The 19,128-nt window shown below is 39.2% G+C and overlaps 1 protein-coding gene across 2 annotated transcripts in view; it reads right to left on the bottom strand.

Moving 5' to 3' along the window:
• LOC128640878 (protein-glutamine gamma-glutamyltransferase 5-like) overlaps positions 1-19,128 on the bottom strand; it is a 125,594-nt gene that overhangs the window by 2,299 nt on the left and 104,167 nt on the right. For both annotated transcript variants that reach the window (XM_053693331.1, XM_053693338.1), the window contains one exon: positions 13,618-13,751. In XM_053693331.1, the coding sequence (XP_053549306.1) occupies positions 13,618-13,751 (134 nt within the window). The remainder of the gene's footprint in view (positions 1-13,617; positions 13,752-19,128) is intronic.

Raw genomic sequence — 19,128 nt, 5'->3', positions numbered from 1 at the left:
ATCTGGCCCAATATACTGATCACTTATACCATCAGTATCACTTATACCATCTACATATGAGCTATCTTATTTATTACAACTAACTAGTTAAAAGTTGCATACAATTATTTTACATGTAGTATATATACTACTAATTTCATATAGCATGTGCTCTTGTCTTGAAGTGGCTCAATTACAGTATTTTTTTTTCTAAATCAAGTAATTTTAAAATGTATTGCAGTTTTTTTGATGGGTGTTCCTGTGCTGATTTTTGTATGCTTATTGGGTGTGTCAGTTACTATCCAGGAATCACTTTGGTACCAATATCAATTTCCTTTTAGTTTTAAAATAGTTTTTTTAATTCATGATTTGTTCCCACTTGATTAGATAGAGGTTTTTTTTAGTTTAAAGTGACACAGTTTACTCAAAAAAATACAATGTAAATGTTTAGAAAACACTCTGCTCTTGTCTAGCATCCTTTTACCTGTGATGTGGATCTGTAGGGCGCGATCCGATATACGGCGCAGGTTTCGGCGCAAGCGTGGAAACTTGTGCCGCCCATAGTTTCAGCTCGCACAGCGAGCTATCTCATATACAACGCCGGCAGTTGCTAAAGTGCCGTAAGTCTGACAAACTAGCGATGTCCAGAAATCTGCGTAAGTACAAATTTCTGGAGTCGCCAGTGACTTACGGCACTTTAGAAACTGCCGCCGCATAAAAAAACTTACTAAAGTATACAATCTGCCGTTACTGTCTAACACGCCTCCCAAAAATAGCCCGACACGTATACCCCTCTACCCGCAATCCCACTTCTCACTCCTAACAATAAATATATTAACCACTAAACCACCGCTCCCGGACCCCGCCGCCAGCTACATTAACTATATTACCCCCTAATATGATCCCCCTACACCGCCGCCACCTATTTTAACTATATTAACCCCTAATGTGAGCCCCCTACCCCGCCGCCACCTATTTTAACTACATTACCACCTAATCTAATCCCCCTACACCGCCGCCACCTATATTAAAATGATTAACCCCTAATCTAATCCCCTTACACTGCCGCCACCTATAATAAATGTATTACCCCCTAAAATACTAAAATGTCCCTACCCTAAACTAAATTACAAATAGTCCTGAAAAGGGCCTTTTGCAGGGCATTGCCCCAAAGTAATCAGCTCTATTACCAGCCCTTAAAAGGGCCTTTTGCGGGGCATTGCCCCAAAGTAATCAGCTCTTTTACCTGTAATCTGACCCTCCTACACCGCCGCCACCTATATTAAATATATTAACCCCTAATCTAATCCCCCTACACCGCCGCCAGCTATATTAAATATATTAACCCCTAATCTGACCCCCCTACACTGCCGCCACCTATATTAACTATATTAACCCTAATTATATTAGGGTTAATATAGTTAATATAGTTATTATATTATATATATTATTAATATAGTTAATAATTAATATAGTTATTATATTATATATATTAACTATATTAACCCTATCTAACCCTAACACCGCTAACTTAATTATTATTGCATTAAATCTAAATAATATTAATATTATTAACTAAAATATTCCTATTTAAAACTAAACACTTACCTATAAAATAAACCCTAAGATAGCTCCAATATAATTAATAATTACATCGTAGCTATTTTAGGGTTTATATTTATTTTACAGGTAACTTGGTATTTATTTTAACTAGGTACAATAGCTATTAAATAGTTAATAACTATTTAATAGCTACCTAGTTAAAATAATTACCAATTTACCTGTAAAATAAATCCTAACCTAAGTTACAAATACACCTACACTATCAATAAATTAATTAAATAAACTACAATTATCTAAACTAAAATATAATTAAATACACTGAACTAAATTACAAAAACAAACAAACACTAAATTACAAAAAATAAAAAAAGATTACAAGAATTTTAAGCTAATTACACCTAATCTAAGCCCCCTAATAAAATAACAAAGCCCCCCAAAATAAAAAAATGTCCCTACCCTAAACTAAATTACAAAAAGTAATCAGCTCTATTACCAGCCCTTAAAAGGGCCTTTTGTGGGGCATTGCCCCAAAGTAATCAGCTCTTTTACCTGTGAAAAAAAAGAACAACCCCCCCATTACAACCCACCACCCACACACCCTTACTCTAAAACCCACCCTATCCCCCCTTAAAAAAACCTAAGTCTAACCCCCAAGTGGTCCTTACCTGTCCTGAAGACCGGCGGAGAAGGTCCTGTTCCAGGCGGAGAAGTCTTCTTCCAGACGGCGACCTCTTCTTCTTCCAGGAACCAGCCGGTGTGGAGCAGAGGAGTTGAAGACCAATGACCGCGGAGCTGAAGACTGTCCTCTCTGGAACTGAAGACCGACGATGCAGGAACTGAAGATCGGCGATGCTGGAACTGAAGACCGGAGCCATGGAGCGTGGAGGATCCTCTTCATACGATCGCCGCTGTACACTGAATCGGAATTCAAGGTACGCGATTAAAAATGGCGTCCCTTGAATTCCTATTGGCTGATTTGAGCCTTCAAATTCAAATCAGCCAATCGGATGAGAGCTACTTTAATTCTATTGGCTGATTTGATTAGCCAATAGAATAAGAGCTACTGTAATTCTATTGGCTATTCTAATTGGCTATTCTAATCAGCCAATAGAATTACAGTTAATCATCTCACTCACCCGAGACCCCACCACCGCCAAGAAAAATGTCCACGAAGGACGTACAGCAATCGCCACCTGGATGAACAACAACCGTCTCAAACTCAACACTGACAAGACCGAAATCCTCCTTCTCGGACCCACCAAATCTGCATGGGATGACTCCTGGTGGCCCACAGCCCTCGGACACCCTCCAACTCCAACACACCACGCACAAAATCTAGGCGTCATCCTCGACTCATCACTTTCCATGGACCGCCAAGTCAATGCCGTCTCTTCGACTTGTTTTCACATACTCCACCTACTGTGAAAAATCTTCAAGTGGATCCCCACTGAAACTAGAAAATCTGTCACCCACGCCCTCGTCAATAGTCGACTGGACTACGGCAATGCACTCTACGCCGGGTCCACCATCAAGCTCCAGAAACGACTCCAACGCATCCAGAACACCTTGGCCAGACTCATCCTCGACATCCCTCGCCAAAACCACATCACCGAACACCTAAGGAACCTACACTGGCTCCCCGTCAACAAGAGAATCACCTTCAAGCTCCTAATCCATGCATTAAAGGCTCTCCACAACATCGGTCCTGAATACATCAACCACCGTGTCAATTTCTACACCCCCTCCAGACAACTCCGCTCTGCCGACCAAGCATTCGCAGTCATCCCCCGCATCAAGAAAAAAACAGCTGGAGGAAAATCCTTCTCCTATATGGCAGCAAGGTCATGGAACTCCCTCCCGCTGCACCTCAGACAATCCACCTCCCTTGCAAACTTCAGGAAGGACCTCAAGACCTGGCTTTTCGACTAAATCGTCTTCCCTTAGCCCCCCTCTCCCCCCTCCCATAGCGCCTTGAGACCCTCACGGGTGATTAGTTTGCACTTTACAAGTACCCAATAGATAGATAGTAGCTCTTATTATATTGGGTATTCAAATCAGCCAATAGAATTAAAGTAACTCTCATCCGATTGGCTGATTTGAATTTGAAGGCTCAAATCAGCCAATAGGAATTCAAGGGACACCATTTTTAATCGCGTACCTTGAATTCCGATTCAGTGTACGGCGGCGATCGTATGAAGAGGATCCTCCACGCTCCATGGCTCCGGTCTTCAGTTCCAGCGTCGCTGATCTTCAGTTCCAGAGAGGATGGTCTTCAGCTCCGCGGTCATCGGTATTCAACTCCTCCTCTCCACGCCGGCTGGTTCCTGGAAGAAGAAGAGGTCGCCGCTTGGAACAGGACCTTCTCCGTCGGTCTTCAGGACAGGTAAGGACCACTTGGGGGTTAGACTTAGATGTTTTTAAGGGGGGATAGGGTGGGTTTTAGAGTAGGGGTGTGTGGGTGGTGGGTTGTAATGGGGGGGTTGTTCTTTTTTTTCACAGATGAAAGAGCTGATTACTTTGGGGCAATGTCCCACAAAAGGCCCTTTTAAGGGCTGGTAATAGAGCTGATTACTTTTTGTAATTTAGTTTAGGGTAGGGACATTTTTTTATTTTGGGGGGCTTTGTTATTTTATTAGGGGGCTTAGATTAGGTGTAATTAGCTTAAAATTCTTGTAATCTTTTTTTATTTTTTGTAATTTAGTGTTTTTTTTTTTTTGTAATTTAGTTTAGTGTATTTAATTATATTTTAGTTTAGATAATTGTAGTTTATTTAATTAATTTATTGATAGTGTAGGTGTATTTGTAACTTAGGTTAGGATTTATTTTACAGGTAAATTGGTAATTATTTTAACTAGGTAGCTATTAAATAGTTACTAACTATTTAATAGCTATTGTACCTAGTTAAAATAAATACCAAGTTACCTGTAAAGTAAATATAAACCCTAAAATAGCTACAATGTAATTATTAATTATATTGTAGCTATCTTAGGGTTTATTTTATAGGTAAGTATTTAGTTTTAAATAGGAATATTTTAGTTAATAATATTAATATTATTTAGATTTATTGCAATAATAATTAAGTTAGGGGTGTTAGGGTTAGATAGTGTTAATATAGTTAATATATATAATATAATAACTATATTAACTATATTAACCCTAATATAATTAGGGTTAATATAGTTAATATAGGTGGCGGCGGTGTAGGGGGATTAGATTAGGGGTTCATATATTTAATATAGGTGGCGGCGGTGTAGGGTGGGTTAGATTACAGGTAAAAGAGCTGATTACTTTGGGGCAATGCCCCGCAAAAGGCCCTTTTCAGGGATATTTGTAATTTAGTTTAGGGAAGGGACATTTTAGTATTTTAGGGGGTAATACATTTATTATAGGTGGCAGCGGTGTAGGGGGATTAGATTAGGGGTTAATACATTTAATATAGGTGGCGGCGGTGTAGGGGGATTAGATTAGGGGTTAATATATTTAATATAGGTGGCGGCGGTGTAGGGGGATTAGATTAGGGGGTAATGTAGTTAAAATAGGTGGCGGTGGGGTAGGGTGCTCACATTAGGGGGTAATAATTTTAATATAGGTGGCGGCGGTGTAGGGGGATTACATTAGGGGTTAATAATTTTAATGTAGGTGGCGGCGGTGTAGGGGGATCACATTAGGGGTTAATAATTTTAATGTAGGTGGCGGCGGTGTAGGGGGATCACATTAGGGGGTTAGACATTTAATGTAGGTGGCGGCGGGGTCTGGGAGCGGCGGTTTAGGGGTTAAGCACTTTATTAGGGATTGCGGCGGGGGATTGCGGTTGACAGGTAGATAGACATTGCACATGCGTTAGGTGTTAGGTTTTATTTTGCAGGTAGTTTAGGGAGTTACGGGGCTCCAATACTCAGCATAAGGCTTACTACGCCTGCAATTTGTGGTGAGGTGAAAATGGAGTAAGATTTCTCCATTTCCGCCACGTAAGTCCTTACGCTGTATATTGGATACCAAACTGCGCAGGTTTGGTATACCTGTCTATGGGCCAAAAAACTACGGCCGAAGGCAGAAATATACGAGCGTAACTTCTAGGTTACGGCGTATATGTGATACCAAACCCACGCAAAATTTGGCGTCGCTGGCTTTTGCAGGCGATGCTGCATATCGGATTGGGCCCATAATGCTTAATTTATCTTCTCCAGGTATGTCCTTTCCTCATATAATTTCAGTTGCCAAATATTTTCTCATTGAACCCCTCATCTCATGCAAACTGCCTAATGTTTTTCTTACTCCTCCTCTATTTACTATCTTAAAGGGACAGTAAAGTCAAGAGCTAACTTTCATGATTCAGGTACAGCATGCAATTTAAAAAAAGCTTTGCATTTTACTTATATTATCAAAATTATATAAAGTACTGTGCAAAAGTTTTTGCAGGTGTCACAAAATGCTTTAAATTAAGAATGCTTTAAAAAATAGAAATATTAAGTTTGTTTACCAATTAACAAAATGTAAAGTTTTGCCTTCAAAACAGCATCAATTCTTCTAGGTACACTTGCACACAGGTAGGTAGGAATTTATTCCATAAATCTTGTAGATCTAACTACATTTCTACTGTGTATACTATTCATGTAATCCCAGACAGGTTCGATGATGTTAGGATTAGGCTCTGTGGGGGCCATACAATCACTTCCAGGACTCCTTGTTGTTCCTTAACCTGAAGATAGTTCTTAAAGACTTTGGCTTGGGCTTCTTGCTATACTGTAGAATACAATTGGGGCCAATCAGATGCCTCCCTGATGGTATTGGATGACGGATAAGTATCTGCCTGTATTTCTCAGCACTGAGGAGATCATTAATCCTGATCAAATCCCCAACTCTATTTTCAGAAATTCAGCCCTAAACTTGCAAGGAACCTCTACCATGCTTCACTGCCTGCAGACACTCATTCTTGTACCACTCTCCAGCCCTTCGGTGAAGAAACTGCCTTCTGCTACAGGCATATTTTTTTCGAGCTTTGATTTCTCAGTTCAGAACACCTGTTGATGTTTTTCTGCACCTAAGTTTCTGTGTGTTCTGCATATTTGAGTCACTTAGGGCTCCATGTACGAAGCAGCGAAAGCTGCTCCGGAGCCTTTGCGGGGCAGGTTCGCATATGTAAGAATGACCGCTGCTTCCTACACCCTACGCCACCTCTTAGGTGGCGAAGCAAAATCACAGAGAGCTCGCTCGCTCTCGGTGATTGACAGCCCCTTCAGTCGCGTGATTGGTCGCGCGACTGAAGGGGCGGGCATTACACACTCCGCTGAGTGTGTAATGATACATACGGGCAAGCGGATCAATAGATCCGCTGCCCGTGTGTAGCGGAGGTGGGCGGACAGCTTCGCGAGTTAAGAAGCTGTCCGCCCGCCTCTTAGTACATGGAGCCCTCAATCTTGTATTCACATCAAAGTTAAGGCTTTTTGTCCTCAAGTCTTCCATGAAGACCACTTCTGACCAGACCTCTCCAGACAGTAGATGGGTGTATAAGGGTCCCACTGGTCTCTACCTAGTCTGAACTGATGGCACTGCTGGACATCTTCTGATTGTAAAAGAAAAGTGTGCATGATTTTTCTTTGATCTGCTGCACTGTTTCCTTGGCAGATCACTGCACCTACAGTCCTCAGCATTGCATGTCTCTTTGTTCCTCTTCAGAAGAGCTTGGACAGCACATCTGGAAACCCTCTGCCTGCCTTAAAATTTCTGCCTGGGAGAGACCTTGCTAATGCAGTATAACTACCCTGTGTCTTGTTTCTGTGCTCAGTCTTTGCATGGTGTATGACTTTAGATATTAAACTGTCTTCAGCAACCTCGCTTTGTTAGTAGAGTTTGGCTGTTCCTCATCCAGTTTTATTCCTCCTACACAGCTGTTCAAGTTAATGATTGTTTCAACCTACATATTAAGCTGATGATAATTAGCATCTGTTTGGCATAATTGTTTAATTATGCACCTGACTATATGCCTACAAAATCCCTGACTTTGCCAAGTATACCTAGAAGAATTGATGCTGTTTTGAAGGCAACGGGTGGTCATACGAAATACTGATTTGATTTAGAATGATCTTCTTTTCACTACACATGCTGTGATATTGTCCCTGCTCTTTCCTTTACCCCCCACACCGACTCACTAAATGTAACCTTTTCTATCTATGCAACATTGTTTAAATTTGGAAATTTCTTATTTAAGACACAACACAATTTCTGTCATGCCCCAAAATCACTCTAGCTTGCCCAACCTCAACAGACATTCACTTGCTTCTCCCAGACTCATTAACCTCAGCTGAACTTTTATTATTAATTATTTGAGTGCCAACAGATTCTGCAGAGTATTTGAGTGCCAACAGATTCTGCAGCGCTATAAACCTGGAGAAAATACTTCAGATAATTCTTAACTTTTTAGCTATCACATTATTATTAGATTTCTAATTGTAGAAAAAAATCTCGACATTTGTTCATTGCGTCCTCTAATTTCATCCAAATTTTTATTTTTTTAAATCATGATTTTTGATCATTTTAAAGACTTTACTTATACCTAAGTTTACCATGTTCTAAACCGATGTAATGGTGTATCTCCCATTTGGTGCAACATTTATCCCCAAAACTATATATATATATATATATATATATATATATATATATATATATATATATATATATATATCACACAAACCGCTAGATTTGGAGTTTTGTCGGTAACGACCCGAAAAACTAACGCCGGCTTTTTTCTGGCCGCACCATAAAAATAACTCTGGTATTGAGAGTCCACATAAAGGCTGCGTTAGGCTCCAAAAAAGGAGCGTAGAGCATTTTTAACGCAGCTTCAACTCTCGATACCAGAGTTGCTTACGGACGCGGCCAGCCTCAAAAACGTGCTCGTGCACGATTCCCCCATAGGAAACAATGGGGCTGTTAGAGCTGAAAAAAAACCTAACACCTGCAAAAAAGCCGCGTTCAGCTCCTAACGCAGCCCCGTTGTTTGCTATGCGGTAACCCTTCCTACGTCTGCACTTAACACTCTAACATGTACCCCAAGTCTAAACACCCCTAACCTTACACTTATTAACCCCTAATCTGCCGCTCCGTAAACCGCCGCTACTTACATTATCCCTATGTACCCCTAATCTGCTGCCCTAACATCGCCGACCCCTATATTATATTTATTAACCCCTAATCTGCCCCCCACAACGTCGCCTCCACCTGCCTACACTTATTAACCCCTAATCTGCCGACCGGACCTGAGCGCTACTATAATAAAGTTATTAACCCCTAATCCGCCTCACTAACCCTATCATAAATAGTATTAACCCCTAATCTGCCCTCCCTAACATCGCCGACACCTAACTTCAAACATTAACCCCTAATCTGCCGACCGGAGCTCACCGCTATTCTAATAAATGTATTAACCCCTAAAGCTAAGTCTAACCCTAACACTAACACCCCCCTAAGTTAAATATAATTTAAATCTAACGAAATTAATTAACTCTTATTAAATAAATTATTCCTATTTAAAGCTAAATACTTACCTGTAAAATAAACCCTAATATAGCTACAATATAAATTATAATTATATTATAGCTATTTTAGGATTTATATTTATTTTACAGGTAACTTTGTATTTATTTTAACCAGGTACAATAGCTATTAAATAGTTAAGAACTATTTAATAGCTAAAATAGTTAAAATAATTACAAATTTACCTGTAAAAGAAATCCTAACCTAAGTTACAAATAAACCTAACACTACACTATCAATAAATAAATTAAATAAAATACCTACAATTACCTACAATTAACCTAACACTACACTATCAATAAATTAATTAAATACAATTGCTACAAATAAATACAATTAAATAAACTAGCTAAAGTACAAAAAATAAAAAAGAACTAAGTTACAAAAAATAAAAAAATATTTACAAACATTAGAAAAATATTACAACAATTTTAAACTAATTACACCTACTCTAAGCCCCCTAATAAAATAACAAAGCCCCCCAAAATAAAAAAATGCCCTACCCTATTCTAAATTACTAAAGTTCAAAGCTCTTTTACCTTACCAGCCCTGAACAGGGCCCTTTGCGGGGCATGCCCCAAGAAATACAGCTCTTTTGCCTGTAAAAAAAAACATACAATACCCAAGCCCCCCAACATTACAACCCACCACCCACATACCCCTAATCTAACCCAAACCCCCCTTAAATAAACCTAACACTAAGCCCCTGAAGATCATCCTACCTTGTCTTCACCATACCAGGTTCACAGATCGGTCCAGAAGAGCTCCTCCGATGTCCTGATCCAAGCCCAAGCGGGGGGCTGAAGAGGTCCATGATCCGTCTGAAGTCTTCATCCAAGCGGGGCAGAAGAGGTCTTCCATCCGATTGAAGTCTTCATCCAAGCGGCATCCATCCAGAGTGAAGCGGCAGCATCCTGAAGACCTCCACCGCGGAACATCCATCCTGGCCGACGACTGAACGACGAATGACGGTTCCTTTAAATGACGTCATCCAAGATGGCGTCCCTCGAATTCCGATTGGCTGATAGGATTCTATCAGCCAATCGGAATTAAGGTAGGAATATTCTGATTGGCTGATGGGAACAGCCAATAGAATGCAAGCTCAATCTGATCGGAACAGCCAATAGAATGCGAGCTCAATCTGATTGGCTGATCGGATCAGCCAATCGGATTGAACTTGATTCTGATTGGCTGATTCCATCAGCCAATCAGAATATTCCTACCTTAATTCCGATTGGCTGATAGAATCCTATCAGCCAATCGGAATTCGAGGGACGCCATCTTGAATGACGTCATTTAAAGGAACCGTCATTCGTCTTTCAGTCGTCGGCCAGGATGGATGTTCCGCGGTGGAGGTCTTCAGGATGCTGCCGCTTCGCTCCGGATGGATGCCGCTTGGATGAAGACTTCAATTGGATGGAAGACCTCTTCTGCCCCGCTTGGATGAAGACTTCAGCCGGATCATGGACCTCTTCAGCCCCCCGCTTGGGCTTGGATCAGGACATCGGAGGAGCTCTTCTGGACCGATCGGTGAACCTGGTATGGTGAAGACAAGGTAGGATGATCTTCAGGGGCTTAGTGTTAGGTTTATTTAAGGGGGGTTTGGGTTAGATTAGGGGTATGTGGGTGGTGGGTTGTAATGTTGGGGGCTTGGGTATTGTATGTTTTTTTTTACAGGCAAAAGAGCTGTATTTCTTGGGGCATGCCCCGCAAAGGGCCCTGTTTAGGGCTAGTAAGGTAAAAGAGCTTTGAACTTTAGTAATTTAGAATATGGTAGGGCATTTTTTTATTTTGGGGGGCTTTGTTATTTTATTAGGGGGCTTAGAGTAGGTGTAATTAGTTTAAAATTGTTGTAATATTTTTCTAATGTTTGTAAATATTTTTTTATTTTTTGTAACTTAGTTCTTTTTTATTTTTTGTACTTTAGCTAGTTTATTTAATTGTATTTATTTGTAGCAATTGTATTTAATTAATTTATTGATAGTGTAGTGTTAGGTTAATTGTAGGTAATTGTAGGTATTTTATTTAATTTATTTATTGATAGTGTAGTGTTAGGTTTATTTGTAACTTAGGTTAGGATTTCTTTTACAGGTAAATTTGTAATTATTTTAACTATTTTAGCTATTAAATAGTTCTTAACTATTTAATAGCTATTGTACCTGGTTAAAATAAATACAAATTAATTAATTATAATTTATATTGTAGCTATATTAGGGTTTATTTTACAGGTAAGTATTTAGCTTTAAATAGGAATAATTTATTTAATAAGAGTTAATTAATTTCGTTAGATTTAAATTATATTTAATTTAGGGGGGTGTTAGTGTTAGGGTTAGACTTAGCTTTAGGGGTTAATACATTTATTAGAATAGCGGTGAGCTCCGGTCGGCAGATTAGGGGTTAATAATTGAAGTTAGGTGTCGGCGATGTTAGGGAGGGCAGATTAGGGGTTAATACTATTTATGATAGGGTTAGTGAGGTGGATTAGGGGTTAATAAGTGTAGGCAGGTGGAGGCGACGTTGAGGGGGGCAGATTAGGGGTTAATAAATATAATATAGGGGTCGGCGGTGTTAGGGGCAGCAGATTAGGGGTACATAAGTATAACGTAGGTGGCGGTCGGCAGATTAGGGGTTAAAAATTTTTTTTCGAGTGTCGGCGATGTGGGGGGACCTTGGTTTAGGGGTACATAGGTAGTTTATGGGTGTTAGTGTACTTTAGAGTACAGTAGTTAAGAGCTTTATAAACCGGCGTTAGCCCAGAAAGCTCTTAACTACTGACTTTTTTCCTGCGGCTGGAGTTTTGTCGTTAGATGTCTAACGCTCACTTCAGAAACGACTCTAAATACCGGAGTTAGAAAAATCCCATTGAAAAGATAGGATACGCAATTTACGTAAGGGGATCTGCAGTATGGAAAAGTCGCGGCTGAAAAGTGAGCGTTAGACCCTATTTTGAGTGACTCCAAATACCGGCGGTAGCCTAAAACCAGCGTTAGGAGCCTCTAACGCTGGTTTTCACGGCTACCGCCAAACTCTAAATCTAGGCCAAAGAAAGTCCATCACTCACTTACAAGCTCTCAGCTAAGATTAAAAGCAAAAATGGAAGGGTTAGTTACTGTATTTGGCCAAATTGGACAAGCCCAGGTACCACATCAAGGTCCCTTCCAAAAACCTGGGACCCTACAACAGCCACACAATGCAAGCTCTCAATCCAACAAACTGGGAACAAGTGAAGGGTGCACAGGCTTATGTAATCACCCCAGACATATACAAAACACAGAAGGGGACTGCACTCTCCGACCGGACCGGGTACACATCCCATGAACCTGCAACATGCCCAGCCCTGGGTGCTCACTGGCACTCAAAGGAAGCTGTGCTATCCCCAGAGTCACAGGTAGTTAACCCCAGACAAAACAAAACAAATTAATACAACACACAGAGAAAGTCCAGCACTCACAAGTTCTCAGCTAAGATTAAAAGCAAAAATAGAATGGTTAGTTACCACGTTTGGTAACAATACAATACACTAACTGCAAGCCTGTCATCAGTCTTGTTGTGTAATCACCCCACACTTTGTGGAACACATGGTGCTTTCATTTATGTGTGCCTTGCTCTGGGATAATTCAGCTCCCCTCAGCGGAAATAGGACTATTTCACCTTAAGTGGGTGAGACTCTGTGACAGAGGAGGAGTCTGGAGTTGCTGTCAGACACGGAAGTCTCAGCCCACCCTGGAATGGAAGATGGGGAAGCAAGGGGGGGGGGGTGCGGAACTGAATTAAACAACAGTTGTTCATGTGTGTCTAGTTTATATATTTGAAAGTTGCTTTAAAAAAAGTTAAGTTGAATCCTAAATTACAAATAAAAATTTCACCCATGTTATGTAAAAATCTAACCATGGGTGTCTATCCTCAGGCCCAAAAGCAACCATTCAGCCCTTTATTGGTTTTAATTTGCTAACCAGAGTGTATAGATTTTATACATATAAATACAGTGTGTACAGCATTCATCCCAATTGGTTCTGATCGGGATGATTGATACCCCCTGCTAGCGGCCAATGTGGAGGGGGCGGCATTGCACAAGCATTTCATGAGAAATGCTTGTGCAATCATGAATGCACACAGCGTATGCTGTCAGCATTTATCAATGTGCAGTGGACATGATCCGCCACAGTGGATCATGTCCGCCCGCACAAGGGTAAATCGATCTCATAGTCTTCCCACACTTTTTTTGTAGGACTTGACCCTTGGAAATATTCATATTTTCATGTTGGGTTAGCTCAAATAAGAATATGCAATAGTGTTTGCACAAGAGTGGGGTGTTTTTTTCCACTTTTTTTTCTCTGTTGACGTCTATGGGGGGATTACGTGAACACGCACGCGATATTCTAACTTTTTATTTTTGCGCTAGTTGGGTTACCGCTAGAGCAAAAACAGTTTGCTTTCAACTCGTAATACGAGCACAACCTGTTCTCTGTTCACCAGAAGAAACTCTATACAAGAGCTTTTTGAATTTACTTGGCACTTGAAAACCTCTTACCAATCACTTACCGTAATTTTAATGTAGTTCTCAGCAGCCCACTTCCCTCAATAAAGAGTGCACAATCTTGTATTTGTTCATTCAGAGGATTGGTTAAGGTAAGCTGAACCATGGATCGTTTATTTACCACATTTGGTCCAAGGAACTGAAAAAGGCCAGAAAATTATTATTTACCAATTAGAATAAAAGAATGAAAAAAGACCCGCTTGTCTAGTGATTTGGTGCCTGTGAAGTCTCCTGTCCCTGTGTTTTGTTTTGGACCTTTTGTATTACATTTTGGTGCCTTTATTGATTTGCATAACAACACAGTTATATTAATACATTTTTACCTCTGTGATTACCTTCTATCTAAGCCTCTGCAGACTGCCCCCTTTGAAAAACTGTTAAAATGCACTGAAATAAGAGGTGGCCTTCCAGGACTTAGAAATTAGCATATGAGTTTACCTAGGTTCAACTTTCAACAAAGAATTCCAAAAAAACAAAGCAAATTTGATGATAAACGTAAATTAAAAAGTTTAAAATAGCATGTCCTCTCTGAATCATGAAAGTTTAATTTTGACTAGACTGTCTTTTTAATAAGGGAATCACACTTTGCAGTCTGCATTGTTTATTGTTTGTTAATTGTTCTAATTAACTGTTTCACTACTTGGCCTTAGAGAGAACACTGCTCAGAAGCAAATTGTCTGTACAATTAGAAAGAATTAATAAAGTTTAATAGGTATCATTTTTATAGTAAAAAAAACAGCAACCTAATTTTAGTTAACTCCAAGCCATACTGTTGTTTTTACTAATCTTTCTTTTTCACTTAGGAGTCATCGACTCCCATTTGAGGAAAGCATAGACTATTGTAAACTCCTTTAGGTGTTTTAAAAGGATACTGAACACACATTTTTTTTCTTTCATGATCCAGATAGAGCATGCAATTTTAAGCAACTTTATAATTTACTCTTATTATCAATTTTTCTTCGTTCTCTTGGTATCTTTATTTTAGAAAGCAGGAATGTAAGCATAGGAGCCAGCCCATCTTTGGTTCAGCACCTGGGTAGCGCTTGCTGATTGGTAATTAATCATATTTAACGTGCAACAGGTTAGCGTGACTGATAACCTCATGTAAAGGCTGAGTTAAAAATAATAAGGTGCACCAAACACAACACAAATACAATGAAATAAAGTTACACTCATATATACAATATCTGAACTATCTAATGAAAATTAATCATAAAAATATTGATTAAAAATATTTTATAAGGGTTTAAAGGCATATAGTATATAACCATGTGTTTGACTGCAAAGGACAATGATATATACAGTATATATATATATATATATATATATATATATATATATATATATATATATATATATATATATATATATATATATATATATATATATATACTATATATATATATATATATATATATATATATACATACATATGTTTGTGTATGGGTGTGTACTAATATTTACCTATCTTTCTATATACATACAGTACATACATAAGTTGTGTATGGGTGTATATAAATATAAATATATGTATATATATATTTTTTTATATATATAAAACATGGAAGGGAACTCATGCGAGCTCACAAAGCCAAATAGAACAAAGAAGGGGTGCACAGGTGGATGTAATCACCCATAGAAAATACAAAACATGGAAGGGAACTGCACTCCAAGACTGGATCAGGTACACATCCTGTGACTTCGCAACATCCAGCCCTGGGTGCTAAATAGCACTCCAAAAAAGCTGTGATGTCACCAGAGCCACAGGCAGTTAACCCCAGTCCGGAATGGGTGCAAGAAACAAGGGGGATTACAAATAAAAAGTAATACAACACATAGAAACACCCAGCACTCACCAGCTAGCTCACAGCTAAGATAAAATCACAACTGGAAAGGTTAGTAACCACATCTGGCCAAATGGGAAAGCTCAGGCACCACATCAAGGTCCTTTCCATTGCCTGAGTCCCTAACACAGCCACACTATCATGCAAGCTCACAAAGCCAAACAGACTGATAACAAAGAAGGGGTGCACAGGTGGATGTAATCATCCATAGAAAATACAAAACATGGAAGGGAACTGCACTCCAAGACCGGATCAGGTACACATCCTGTGACTTAACAACATCCAGCCCGGGTGCTAAATAGCACTCCAAAAAAGCTGTGATGTCACCAGAGCCACAGGCAGTTAACCCCAGTCCGGAATGGGTGCAAGAAACAAGGGGGATTACAAATAAAAAGTAATACAACACATAGAAACACCCAGCACTCACTGGGGTTAACTGCCTGTGGCTCTGGTGACATCACAGCTTTTTTGGAGTGCTATTTAGCACCCAGGGCTGGATGTTGCTAAGTCACAGGATGTGTACCTGATCCAGTCTTGGAGTGCAGTTCCCTTTCATGTTTTGTATTTTCTATGGGTGATTACATCCACCTGTGCACCCCTTCTTTGTTCTCAGTCTGTTTGGCTTTGTGAGCTCGCATGATAGTGTGGCTGTGTTAGGGACTCAGGCAATGGAAAGGACCTTGACGTGGTGCCTGAGCTTTCCCATTTGGCCAGATGCGGTTACTAACCTTTCCAGTTGTGATTTTATCTTAGCTGTGAGCTAGCTGGTGAGTGCTGGGTGTTTCTATGTGTTTTATATATATATATATATATATATATATATATATATATATATATATATATATATATATATATATATATATATATATATATATATATATATATATATATACACTATGGTGCCCTCCCTAATATTGGTACCCTTGGTAAATATGAGCAAAGAAGGTTGGTAAAAATTGTCTTTATTGTTTAACCTTTTGATCTTTTCTTCAAAAAATACCCAAAAATACTCTGCTCTCATGGATATCAAACAATTGCAAACACAACACAGGTTTATATAAAAAAAATGTGTTCAATATATGTGTGGCACAATATTGGCACCCTCTTAGTCAATACTTTATGCTATTTCCCTTTGCCAAGATAACAGCTATGCGTATTCTCCTATAATGCCTGAGTTTGGAGAATACATAGCAAGATATAAAAGACCATTCCTGATTTTGATATATGTTTTGGATCATTGTCCTGCTGGAAGATCCAACCACGGCCCATTTTAAGTTTTCTGGCAGAGGCAGTCAGGTGTTCATTTAATATCTTGATATTTGATAGAATCCATGATGCCATGTATCCAACAAAATGTCCAGGTCCTCTGGTTAGAAAAGCAGCCCCAAAACATTAAAGAGTCACCACCATATTTAACCTTGGGCATGAGGTACTTTTCCATATGGCTATCTCTCTGTGTGCTCTATTTGGTTTCATCTGACCAAAGAAACGATCCCAGAGAGTAGAAGCTTTTTTCTTGAAACCCTTCCAAACAACTTGTGGTGATGTAGGTGACGTCGGATTGTAGTTTTGGAGGATTTCTGACCCCAAGATGCAACTAACTTCTGCAATTCTCCAACTGTGATCCTTGGTATTTTGGCCACTCAAACCATCCTCTTCACAGTGCTTCGAGACATTTCCAGCTGACTGGAACATCTTAATTATTGCCCTGATGGTGGAAATGGGCTTTTCTTTCATGTAATTGGCAAGAGTCCATGAGCTAGTGACATATGGGATATACAATCCTACCAGGAGGGGCACAGTTTCCCAAACCTCAAAATGCCTATAAATACACACCTCACCACACCCACAATTCAGTTTTACAAACTTTGCCTCCTATGGAGGCGGTGAAGTAAGTTTGTGCTAAGATTTCTACGTTGATATGCGCTTCTCAGCATTGTTGAAGCCCGAATCCTCTCAGAGTACAGCGAATGTCAGAGGGACGTGAAGGGAGTATCACCTATTGAATACGATGATTTCTCTAACAGGGGTCTTTTTCATGGGTTCTCTGTTATCGGTCGTAGAGATTCATCTCCTACCTCCCTTTTCAGATCGACGATATACTCTCAAATTTACCATTAACTCTACTAAGAACTGTTTTAGTACTGGTTTGGCTATCTGCTATATGTGGATGGGTGTCTTTTGGTAAGTATGTTTTCATTTACTTAAGACACTCTCAGCTATAGTTTGGCACTTTATGCAAATTATATAAAGTTCTAAATATATGTATTGTACTTATATTTGCCATGAGTCAGGTTCATGTATTTCCTTCTGCAGACTGTCAGTTTCATATTTGGGAATATAAACACTTTAAGAAATTTATTTCTTACCTGGGGTTTAGTCTTTTTCAATTTGACTACTTTTTGCATTTGCGGGTATTAGGCCCGTGGGTGCGTCAAATGTTAGACTTTATTGCGTCATTTTTGGCGCAAACTTTTTTGGAGCGGGAAATTACGTTTTTGACGCAACTTCGTCATTTCCGGCGTCATACGTGACGTTGAGACCTTTCACATGGCGGCGTCATTAGTGACGCAAGTGTGTCATTTCCGGTCTTTTTTGGCGCCAAAAAAGTTTACGTTACGTTGTGCGTCATACTTGGCGCCAATTTTTCTTCATTATTTCAATACCCCATTGTTGTTTGCCTCCTGCTTTCTTTTCTATCAAGAGGCCTATGCTTTTGCATTTTTTCCCATTCCTGAAACTGTCATTTAAGGAAATAGATAATTTTGCTTTATATGTTGTTTTTTCTCTTACATTGAGCAAGATGTCCCAATCTGATCCTGCCTCTGAAGTTTCTGCTGGAACATTGCTGCCTGACATGGGTTCTACAAAAGCTAAGTGCATTTGTTGTAAAATTGTAGAAATTATTCCACCGAATGTCATTTGTAATAGTTGTCATGATAAACTTTTACATGCAGATAGTGTTTCTATCAGTAATAGTACATTGCCAGTTGCAGTTCCTTCAACTTCTAATGTGCATGATATACCTGTAAATTTTAAAGAATTTGTTTCTGATTCTATTATGAAGGCTATGTCTGCATTTCCACCTTCTAATAAACGTAAAAGGTCTTTTAAAACTTCTCATTTAGCTGATGAAATTTCAAATGACCAACAACATAATAATTCATCCTCTTCTGATGAGGATCTATCTGAAACAGAAGATCCTTCCTCAGATATTGACACTGACAAATCTACTTATTTATTTAAAATAGAGTATATGCGTTCTTTATTAAAAGAAGTGTTAATTACTTTGGATATTGAGGTAACCAGTCCTATTGACGTTCAGTCTAATAAACATTTAAATACTGTTTTTAAACCTCCTGTGGTTTCCCCAGGTGTTTTTCCCATTCCTGAGGCTATTTCTGATATGATTTCTAGGGAATGGAATAAGCCAGGTACTTCCTTTATTCCTTCTTCAAGGTTTAAGAGATTGTATCCTTTACCAGCAAAATCTATAGAGTTTTGGGAAAAGGTCCCCAAAGTTGATGGGGCTATTTCTACTCTTGCTAAACGTACCACTATTCCTATGGAAGATAGCACTTCCTTTAGGGATCCTTTAGATAGGAAACTTGAATCTTATCTAAGGAAGGCCTTTTTATATTCAGGTCATCTTCTCAGACCTGCTATTTCTTC

This window comes from Bombina bombina, chromosome 1 (genome assembly GCF_027579735.1).
Source record: "Bombina bombina isolate aBomBom1 chromosome 1, aBomBom1.pri, whole genome shotgun sequence".
NCBI classification, from domain to species: domain Eukaryota; kingdom Metazoa; phylum Chordata; class Amphibia; order Anura; family Bombinatoridae; genus Bombina; species Bombina bombina.
Note: the sequence above shows the minus strand (reverse complement) of the source record. Positions and strands in the feature narration are given on the sequence as shown.